General features: G+C 41.5%; 1 protein-coding gene across 2 annotated transcripts in view; it reads right to left on the bottom strand.

Moving 5' to 3' along the window:
* LOC113916746 (inhibitor of carbonic anhydrase) overlaps window positions 1-11,244 on the bottom strand; it is a 40,292-nt gene extending 29,048 nt beyond the window's left edge. Inside the window, exons 1-2 of one of the 2 annotated variants that reach the window (XM_027583616.2) lie at window positions 10,876-11,244; window positions 52-224 (exon numbers count right to left, since the gene is read on the bottom strand). In XM_027583616.2, coding sequence (XP_027439417.2) covers window positions 52-224; window positions 10,876-10,918 — 216 coding nt within the window. In that variant the 5' untranslated portion in view covers window positions 10,919-11,244. The remainder of the gene's footprint in view (window positions 1-51; window positions 225-10,875) is intronic. The other variant, XM_027583615.2, reaches the window with a different exon arrangement.
* Window positions 11,245-11,619: the final 375 nt, after the last annotated feature.

Genomic DNA, 11,619 nt, shown 5'->3' with positions numbered 1-11,619 from the left:
AAAAGGAAGTATGGATTTTCTTCCACTCTCCTGTAGTCAGCTGCAACTTACCATAATGGCCTTGATACATTCGAGGTGAGAGGTTCTCTTCACACAGGTGACGTGAGGACCATCCGCTGGAAGGACTCTTTTCATATTGTCACTGAAACTGGAGCACTTACTGGCCTCATGATCTGAGATGGTGCACCACCTCACAGTTTTCCCAGGGACAGCCAGACACAGCCCTAGGGGACAGAGGCCAGAGGTGTAAGGGACCCACAGCACTCATCTGTCTTTGCTGGTAGAAGAGGTGAAAGGTAAATGTTGGCTGAGTAGGATAGACAAAAATTGGGTTGGCTGCATGGCTCACATGAATTCTCAACTCCCATTTCTTTGATTGTGTCTTTCCCCTTGGAGAAAAAAGCCAAAAGCATCCCCCAAAAGTCAAACACAGAATTATCATATGATCCAGAAATCCCACTCCTCAGTATATATCCCAAAGAATTGGAAATGGGTACTCAAGTACACGTACACAAATATTCATAGCGGCACAATTCGCAATGGTTGAAAAAGGCAGAGACAACCCAAATGTACATCAGTGGATGAATGGATAAACAAAATATGGTATATCCAAACCATGAACTAGTATTCTGCCATAAAAACAATGAAGTACTGCTATATGCTACACATTGATGAACCTCAAAAATAATATGTTAAAGGAAAGAAGCCAGATATAAAAGGCTACACATTATATGATTCCACTTGTATGAAATATCTAGAGTAGGTAAATCTACAGAGACAGAAAACAAACTGGTGGTTGCCAGGGGCTGGGGGAGAAGGAAATGGGTACTGACCGCTTAATGGGTACAGGATTTTCTTTTGGAGCGATGAAACTATTTTGGAATTAGAGATTGTAGTCACACAACACTGTGAATAACTAAATGCCACTGAATTATACACTTTTAAATAATTCATTTGATGTTAGTGAATGTCACCTCAGGAAAAATGATAAAAAAAACCTATAGGAAGGAATCTTGAGCCTACTGATTCAGTCTTTCTTTTGACATTGGATACTCTAACCTTACATGGCACTAATTGCTGGGGCATTAAAATCAGTGCACGTTTATTTCACTGGCATTTTAAGCTATAGTAATGAGCGTAGAGAATATTACAAAGGCAAAATGCTTTTTTACAAATCTGTAGTATTTGAGCCAAAAGTTATTTTAAATAAAATCTAGAGGATGAAAGTTACAACAGTAGCAGGTCCTTGTTTTTGATGAAGTCCAGTATATTTGAATTACCCAAGTCTGACTCCAAAATCTGTACTGCCTTTTAACTGTAAGTAGGAAATATCAAAAGAAATGGGACATGAGATGCCAAATTACCTTAGACAGAATCCCATACGAAAGACAGAATGACAAATGGAGCCCCTCAACCCTATCTGAAAAAGTCTTCCATAGTAGCAGCCCAGGGAAGGGAGAGCAAGCTAGGGAATGGAACTCCAGAGGCCATGTGCCCCTGTGCAGAATAGACACGTTTGGAGTATTAGCTTACATTTGCATTTGGAGCCTTTCAAAGCATGTTTACTCTGCTTGCTAATATAGATTGCTAAAACATTCTGTGCTTAGAAATAACTGGTAACAGTACAGACAATACAACTCTATAAATGAAAATAGCTTTGTAAGCAGGTTAAGTTATACAAAGAGCTACTGTATCCAACTACAGTTTTTTTCTTTCTCAAAGGTATGCACTTTGGGGGAAAGTCTTTTTTTTAAAAGATTTTATTTATTTGAGAGACAGAATGAGAGAGAGAGAGAGAGAGCATGAGAGGGGGTAGGGTCAGAGGGAGAAGCAGACTCCCTGCTGAGCAGGGAGCCCGATGTGGGACTCGATCCTGGGACTCCAGGATCATGACCTGAGCCCAAGGGAGTCGCTCAACCAACTGAGTCACCCAGGTGCCCAGGAAAGTCTTTTTGAAAGTCTATATTTTCAGTCACCACTGTGCTTATGTCCAAATGACTAAAACTAGTTTCTGCACTTCTAACTTCTTTTTTAAGTGTGAGTGTAAAACAGGGTGAATGAAGTTTGTATTGTAAGGGGAAAAGTGAAAGTCTTGTCAGAAACACAGTATTAAAACACAGAACTAACCAAAAGAAAAAAGAAATATAAACACAAAACAAAAAAACCAAAGGCAGGATGGACTTCTGCTTCCGCCTATGAAAGAGTAACTGATATGGGACTTGCCCTAGTACTTTAAACAACTTAAAAAAGTATATATATATATAAAAATATATAAATATATATAAAAAAACATAAAAAAAAGTTTTAGAATAGTGGACAGTGGGCAAAAGAAAGCCAGAGTAGCAATACTTACAAGGGACAAAACTGACTTTGAAACACAGCTGTAACAAGAGACAAAAAGGACACTATTTAATAATAATGGGAACAATCCAAAAGAGCATATAACAATTATATATATTTATGCACCCAATACAGAAGCATCCAGATACATAGAACAGTTAATAACAAACATGAAAGAATGAATAGATAATATAATGATAGTAGGGGACTTTAACACCCCCTTACATTGATGGACAGATCATTCAAACAGAACATCAACAAGGAAACAGTGGCTTTAAAGGACACATTAAACCAGGACTTAGTAGATATAATCAGAACATTCCATCCTAAAACAGAGGAAAACACATTCTTTTCAAGTGCAAACGGAACATTCTCCAGGATAGATCACATATTAGCTCACAAAACAAAACAACTCAACAAATTCAAGAAGATCGAAGTCATACGGTGTGTCTTTTCTGACTACAGTGCTATGAAACTAGAAATCAGCCACAAGAAAAAATCTGAAAAGACCACAAATACATAAAGTTAAAGCATACTACTAAACAATGAATGGGTCGACCAGGAAATAAAAGAAGAAATCAAAAAGTACATGGAAACAAGTGAAAATGAAAACACAACAGTACAAAACTTCTGGGATGCAGCAAAAGTGGTTATAAGAGGGAAGTTGATATATTGCTATACAGGCCAACCTCAAGAAAGAAAAAATCTCAAATAAACAAGTGAACCTTACACCTAAAGGAGCTAGAAAAAGAACAACAAACAAAACCAAAAACTAGCAGAAGGAAGGAAATAATAAAGATTAGAGTAGAAATAAATGATATAGAAACTAAAAAAAAAAAAAAATAGAACCGATCAATAAAACCAGGAACTAGTTCTTTGAAAAAAAATTTTAAAAATTCATAAACCTCTAACCAGACTTATCATGAAAAAAAAGAGAAAGGACTCAAATAAATAAGATCATAGATGAGAGAGAAAAATAACAACCAACACCACAGAAATATAATCATAAGAGAATATTGTGAAAAACTATGGGACACCTGGGTGGCTCAGTCAGTTAGGTGGCTGCCTTCGGCTTGGGTCATGATCCCGGGGTCCTGGGATCAAGTCCCACATCTGGCTCCTTGCTCAGCAGAGAGACTGCTTCTCCCTCTGCCTGCTCTACCTGCCACTCCCCTGTTTGTGCTCTCTCTGTCAAATAAATGAAATCTTAAGAAAAAAAAAAAGGAAAAACTATATATCAACAAATTGGACAACCTAGAAGAAATGGATATAAATTCCTAGAAACGGATAACTACCAAAACTGAAACAAGAGGAAATAGAAAACTTGAACAGACTTATAACCAGCAAAGAAATTGAATCCGTGATCAAAAAACTGCCAACAAGGGGCGCCTGGGTGGCTCAGTTGTTAAGCATCGGCCTTCGGCTCAGGTCATGATCTCAGGGTCCTGGGATGGAGCCCTGCATCAGACTCCCTGCTCAGTGGGGAGCCTGCTTCTCCCTCTCCCACTCCCCCTGCTTGTGTTCCCTCTCTCGCTGTGTCTCTCTCTGTCAAATAAATAAATGAAGTCTTTTTTAAAAAATTTAAAAAAATTAAAAAAGCAATTTACACATTTAATGCAATCCCTATCAAAATACCAACAGCATTTTTCACAGAACTAGAACAAACAATCCTAAAATTTGTATGGAACCACAAAAGAACCCCAGTAGCCAAAGCATCTTGAGAAAGAAAAGCAGAACTGGAGGCATCACTGTTCTGGACTTCAAGCTATATTACAAAGTTGCAGTAATCAAAATAGTATGGTACTGGCACAAAAACAGACACATAGATCAATGGAACAGAATAGAAAACCTAGAAATAAACCCATAATTATACGGTCAATTAATCTTTGACAAAGCAGAAAAGAATATCCAATGGGAAAAAGACACTCTCTTTAACAAATGGTGTTGGGAAAACTGGACAGCAACATGCAAAAGAAGGAAACTGGAGCACTTTCTTACACCATACACAAACATAAATTCAAAATGGATTAAAGACCTAAACATGAGACCTGAAACCATAAAAATCTGAGAAGAGAACACAAGCAGTAACTACTTTGACATCAGCCATAGCAACTTCTTTCTAGATATGTCTTCTGAGGCAAGGGAAACAAAAGCAAAAATACACTACTGAGACTATATCAAAATAAAAATCTTCTGCACAGAGAAGGAAACAATCAACAAAATTAAAAGGCAACCTATGGAATGGGAGGAGATATTTGCAAATGATATATCTGATAAAGGGTTAGTATCCAAAAAATATAAAGAACTTATACACCTGTACACCCCAAAACCAAATAATCCAATTAAAAAATTGGCAGAAGGGGTGCCTGGGTGGCTCAGTTGGTTAAACATCTGTCTTTCGCTTGGGTCATGATCCCAGGGTCCTGGGATTGAGTCCTGCCTCAGGTTCCCTGCTCATTGGGGAGCCTGCTTCTGTCTCTCTCATTCCCCCTGCTTGTGTTCTCCCTCTGTCTCTCTGTGTCAAATAAATAAATAAAATCCTTTAAAAAAAAAAAGGGGGGCAGAAGACATGAATAAACGTTTCTCCAAAGAAGACATCCAGATGGCCAACACATACGTGAAAAGATGCTCAACGTCACTCATCAGCAGGGAAATGCAAATCAAAACTACAAGGAAATATCACCTCACACCTGTCAGAAGGGCTAAAATCAAAAACACAAGAAACAACAAATGGTGGCGAGGATGTAGAGTAAAAAGGACATGCGCAGTGTTGGTAGGAATGCAAACTGGTGCAGCCACTGGAGAAAACAATTTGGAGGTTCCTGAAAAAAGTTAAAAATAGAACCACCCTACGATCCAGCAATTACACTACTGGGTATCTACCCAAACAATACAAGAACACTAATTCAAAGGGATACATGCACCCCTATATTTATAGCAGCATTATTTACAATAGCCAAGATATGGAAGCAGCCCAAGTGTCCATTGACTGATGAATGAATAAAGAAGATGAGATAGATAGATACATAGAAGAATATTATTCAGCCATAAAAAAGAATGAACTCTTAAAAAATGAAATCTTGACATTTGCAAGGACATGGATAGAGCTAGAGTATAAAGCTAAGCAAAATGAAACAGGGAAAGACAAATACCATATGATTTCACTCAAATGTGGAATTTGAGGAAGAAAACAAACAGGGAAAGGGGAAAAAATGAGAGAGACACAAAGCAAGAAACAGGCTCTTAATTGTAGAGAACAATCTGCTGGTTACCAGAGAGGAGAGGGATGGGGGGATGGGTGAAATAGGTAATGGGGATTAAGGAGTGCACTTGTGGTGATGAGCACCAGGTGATGTATGGAATTGTTCAATCACTATATTGTACAAATAAATAAATAAAATTTGAAAGACATTATTAGAAACTGTCTGAAATGAAGCTCAGAGAGGGGAAAAAAAAGAGATTGAAAAACCAATAAAAAGAGCCTCAGTGATCTAATGTATACGTAACTGCAGTCCTAGGGAGAAAAGGGGAAAGGAGCATGAAAAAATATGTGAAGAAATATTTGCCCAGAATTTTTCCAAATGTTATGAAAACTATAAACTCATAGTTCTAGAGCAACTAGGGAAAAGAGACAAATTAAGTATAGAGGAACAAAGATAATAAATATCACAGACTTTTTGTCAGAATCCACACAAGTCATAGACAATGGAATAATATCATGAAGGTGCTAAAATAAAAGTAACCTGCTAACTGGGACGCCTGGGTGGCTCAGTCTGTTAAGTGTCTGACTCTTGATTTTGGCTCAAGGTCATGATTTCAGGGTCCTGAGATCAAGCCCCTCATAGGGCTCTGTGCTCAGCAGGGAGTCTGCATGTCCCTCTCCCTCTGCCCCTCTCCCCCACTCTCTCTCTCTAAAATAAATAAAATCTTTTAAAAAATAATAAAATAAAGTAAAGTAAAGTAAAATAAAATAAAATAAAGCAGGAAGGCCAGAAGCGGAAGTTCTCACACCCTACCACTCCTTGTCAATTGCAAACCCCAACAGGAAGAGAGGTACCCTGCATTCCTAACAGGAAGAAGCCTATACTTTACTACCCTAGCAGGAGGAAGAGATTTTCTCTTTGCCTGGCAACAGCCCAGCCAATGAGAGACTGTCACAACTCGGTCAATGAAAACCCACTACACTTAGAATTCCCAGCCCATGGACTTTTTAAAAAATTTTTAAATTTTTTTTTAATTTTTAAAAAAGACTTTATTTATTTATTTGACAGAGAGAGACAGAGTGAGAGAGGGAACACAAGCAGGGCGAGCGGGAGAGGGAGAAGCAGGCTTCCCAGGGAGCAGGGAGCCCGATGTGGGGCTCGATCCCAGGACCCTGGGATCATGACCTGAGCAGAAGGCAGACGCTTAATGGCTGAGCCACCCAGGCACCCCGAACTTTTTTTTTTAATAGCCTCTCCCAACTCCCCCCTTTCTCTCTCTTAAAAAAAAAAAAAAAAGCATCTCCTGTCTTTTGTTCTCTAGTCTTGCCTATGGTTTTGCCATAGCTTGCATACCCTGAAATATGATCTTCTGCTATTCCCAAATAAACCCATTTTTGCTGGTAAAATAACTGACAATGTTTTTTTGAGGTTAACACTTCTCAAAACGATCTATAAATTAAATGAAATCTCAACAATATTTCAAGACTAAACTTGCTTTCTATAGTAATTAATAAGCTAATTCAAAAGTGTATATGCATACACAAAGGATCTAAATAGCCAAACCAACACTGAAGTAGTACCTAGAGTTGGAGGGCTTATTCTACCTAATGTCTAGACTTACTATAAAGCTACTGTAATCAAGATAGTGTGATATTGGCACAAGGAGAGACATACAGCTTAATACAACAGAACAGAGAGTCTAGAAAGTAAACCACATTTATAGGGTCAGTAGATTTTTAACAAAGCTGCTAAGGTAATTCAGTGGAGAAAGAATATCCTTTTCAAAAACAAGTCCTGGGGACACTTGGGTGGCTCAGTCGGTTAAGTGTCTACCTTCCGCTCAGGTCATGATCCCAGGGTCCTGGAAGCCAGTCCGGCATCCGGCTCCCTACTCAGCGGGGAGCCTGCTTCTCCCTCTGCCTGCTGCTCCCCCTGCTTGTGCTCTCTCTCTCTCCCTCTGTCAAATAAATAAATAAAATCTTAAAAACAAAAACAAAAACAAGTCCTGGAAAAACTGGATATTCATGTGAGAAAAATGAATCTCAAACTTTACTTCAACCATACACAAAAACTACAAATGTATCATAGTCCAGAACATAAAAGTTGAAGCTATGAAACTTCTAAAATAAAATAAAATAAAACAAAATATTGTAACTTTAGGGGCAGCCAATTATATTTTTAGAGAGGACACAGAACATCATAACCAAAACATAAAAATTTGGTAAGTGAACTTGGTCAAAATGTAAAACATTTGCTCTTCATAGGATAGCGTTCAGAAAATGAAAAGAAGCTAAGTCACAAACTTGGAAAAAATAATTGCAATACATCTATGTGACCAAGGACTTGTATCCAGAATATACAAAGGGCTTTTTAACTCAATAATAAGTCAAATAACCGAATTTAAAAATAGGACAAGATTTAAAAAAAAGCGGGACAAGATTTGAACACATAGTTCATAAAAGAAGATATATGAGTGGACAGTAAGAACATAGAAAGATGCTCAACATCATTGTTCATCAATGACATGCAAAGTAAAACCATAGTGAAATACCACAACAGACGTGGTTAATGTGAAAAGACTGACAATACCAAGCGTTGCTGGGATGCGGAGGAACTGAAATTCTCCTACATTGCTGGCAGCAATGTAAAATGGTACAACTACTCAAAAAAGTTTGGCATTTTCTTAACTAGTTAAATATGACCCAGAAATTTAACTCCTAGAAACTTGCCCAAAAGAAATGAAAACCTGGGGTGCCTGAGTGGCCAAGCTGGTTAAGCATCTGTGTTTGGCTCAGGTCATGATCCCAGGGCCCTGGGATGGAGCCCCGAATCCGGCTCCCTTCTGAGTGGGGAGCCTGCTTCTCTCTCTGCCTGCCATTCCCCCTACTGTGTTGTCTCTCACTCTGACAAATAAATAAATAAAATCTTTAAAAAAAAAAAGAAAAAGAAATGAAAACCTATGTCTACCCAAAGACTTGTACACTAACGTTCATAAGCAGCCTTACTCATAATATCCCCAAACTGGAGACAAGCTAAAAGTTAATCAACAAGTGAAGAAGTACACAAACTGTAGTAAAGCCATACAATGGGATACGACGAATCAATAAAAAGAAATGAACTTTGATGCACGCGACAATGTGGATGAATCGCTAAACAATTGTGCTGAGTGAAGCCAGTCACAACAGACTATGTACTGGATGATTCCATTTATATGAAACAGCAAAACTTACCTATAATGGCAGAAAGTGGGAATGATGAGGAAGAGAAGAGTTTGGGAGTGATGGACATGTTCTGTACCTTGATCGTGGTGGTAGTTACATGGGTAGGTGTAGTTACCAAAATCCATTTAACTACATGTATACTTAAAATGAGTGCGTTTTGTTATATGTAAACTATCCTTCAGTAAAAATTATTTTAAAAAAGAAAAAGAGAGACTGCAAGCCAGCTAGCCTAGGCCAATTCAATAACCCTCCATGCCTGTCATGTGACAATTTCAAGAAAAGACAATCAGAGCCCACTGTGGATATTTCAGATTGATCCTAGGAAGGAACAGCTGCTGGTGGCCACATGCTTACTGTGTGGAGAAACCTCTTAAGCTCCAGAGAGGCTGAGGTAGGAGGTAGAGGCCAAAGTGGACATACAGGCTGTTCTGAACCTTTGGTTCTTGACTCTTGCAAGGTCTACTAATAACAACCCTCCCCCTTCTGATCTTTTTAATTTTAAACTCTTTTGGTTGCCTTTCTGTCATTTGCCATCAGAAGAGCTTTTGTCAGAAGAGGGCTTTGAAGAAATCACATCCTAGACTCCAGCCTGATCCATATCCAGTGTCCAGCGGGAAGGACTGTGGGGGGTGGGGATGGGGGGAGGTAGGCCGCTCTTGCCTCTGGTTTGTAAATATAGAGCCGATTGGGAAATGAGCTTTCGGTCAGCACCTGACATTGCCAGGAGAGGAGACAGAGGAAAAAAAAACAACACACGTCCTATCCAGGAGGAACTGGGGAGCAACCAGGGGGTTTCATTCTGGATTTCGTGGTGGCTGTAGATGGAACACGGCTGTACACTACCTTTCCAGCCCCCTCCAGCCCCAGCAGAGCTCGCTGTGTGGCCCCATGTGGCAGTAGTAGGCCAAGGAGGCCCACCACGGCACTCCTTGCCCTTCCTGCCTTGTCCTCCCTCTGCTGTCTCCAGGTTACCTCTCTCCCCACGTAAGACAACTTACCCCTCTGGAAGTTATTTAAGACAGCCTGAGGCCAGGCAGAACCAGGGCTAGAAAGAACCAACAATTGTTGAGTCATGGGGGTGGGGGTTCACTTGCATGAGCTCATTAACGGTATACCGTTACCTACCTTCCTTACAGCTACCCAGCCAAGAGCCCTGGGCTCCCTCTGTCCAACACAGGAAGGGGCCCCCTACATTTATGCGCAGGATTTTTCAGTGATACTCACCTGTGTCTAGCTCTGTCTAGGTACATTATCTCATTCCACTTTCACAGTGTTAGTTATAAAAAAGCAATTCCTACCTAATGAGGAAACCAGTTCAGAGAGGTCCAGGGATGGCCCAGAGTCACACAGAAATGAGTGGCAGGTGGATCCTATTCTAGGATGATTGCTTTTCCCACACGTTCCTCTACCTCCTTGTTGTGCAATAAGGATGGGAAATGTTGTACAGTTCAAAGCAGGAAAAACCCTTCTGGTTAGATACCTGATCAGTCAAGCATACCTGACATTAAGCCCCTCTCCCATTTACTAACACAGAGCCATGAGCCCTGGGGGAAAATCCCTTCTCTCCTGTGATCCTGTTTCCTTGGCTGTGAACGGGAGCAACAGGTTCCAGGCCAGGTGTCATAAATCTTTTCAGTAATAGGCTAGTAAGTATTTTAGGCTTTGTGGGCTATACGGTCTCTGTGGCAACTACTCAATTCTGTCGTTGAAGCCGGAGAGCAACCCCAGACAATACTTATCTGAATGAGCATGATTGTGTTCTAATAAAATTTTATTTATAGACACTGAAATTTTAAATTTATGTGTGTCAAAACTATTAATTCTTTTTATCTTCTTTCAACCATTTAAAGATGTAAAAACCATCCTTAGCTCATCCAGCCGTACAACATCAGGCCGGCAAGCCGGATATGGCCCCCAGCCCTAGGCTACAAAAGTTTGTCAGGAGCCTGCACGCACCACGGGCAGAAGCACTTTGGGACCAGCCAGGCGCTGGGCTGCTTCCGGACCCCTTAGATCCAGGCTGTGCAGTGTCCCTGTACGACTGACCCTCGGCTGGCACCCAGTCCCGGTCTTAGAGAGCAAGAGCCCACCGGCTCCCAGTGCGCACTCACCCAGGGTCCTTGCACACAGCAGGGCGCAGATCGCGAGCCTCATAGTCCGCTGCGGGTACGCGACACTGACTCGCGGCTCCCCGCGCCTAGGCAGGCTTTACGTGCCCGGGAGTGTGGGTTTGGGGGGGGGGCGGATCCGCCTACTCCGAAGGGTTAGCCTTTTGGGCAGATCACTCTCGCTACACCCCCGACCCCTCCCAGGGGCCGCTCGCCGGCAGCCCCGGCCCTCCACAGGGTTGGAGGGCGACAAGCTGCGAGCCACGCTCCAGCCGACCCGCAGCCACCCCTTCGGCCCAGCTCCCGGAGCTGCGAGGCTGCACCTCTGCTCGGGGGATAGGGGTCGGACCGCGGGAGGTGCGAGCGGAAGCAACCTCGGAGCCCGCTGAGCTGACCGCCTTCTCAGAAAGAGAAACAGGCTGGAGGCAAGGGATTCGCTGGGCTCCCAGGTTAGTTACTAGAACGTAAGTTGACTGACCCGTGGGCCTTCATCCAGCCAAGCAGCTCTTAGATGTTTGGAAAACACAGACTTCAGGGGAATGGGGGGCAGTCCCCAGGATGAAACCTAGGGACTCTTCCCTCAGGAGAACATGTGCACACGTACACACGATGTTTTGAACACAGTTTTCAGGGATCCTCAGACTCTTCTTCGCAGGCATCTCCACTGCCCACTCCACGTCCCTCCCGGAAGCTCCCCCACCCGCCAGTCCAAAAGACACAGTTCCCTGCAACCCTGTGCTGAAGACT

Source organism: Zalophus californianus, chromosome 1 (genome assembly GCF_009762305.2).
Source record: "Zalophus californianus isolate mZalCal1 chromosome 1, mZalCal1.pri.v2, whole genome shotgun sequence".
Classification (NCBI taxonomy): Eukaryota; Metazoa; Chordata; class Mammalia; order Carnivora; family Otariidae; genus Zalophus; species Zalophus californianus.
Note: the sequence above shows the minus strand (reverse complement) of the source record. Positions and strands in the feature narration are given on the sequence as shown.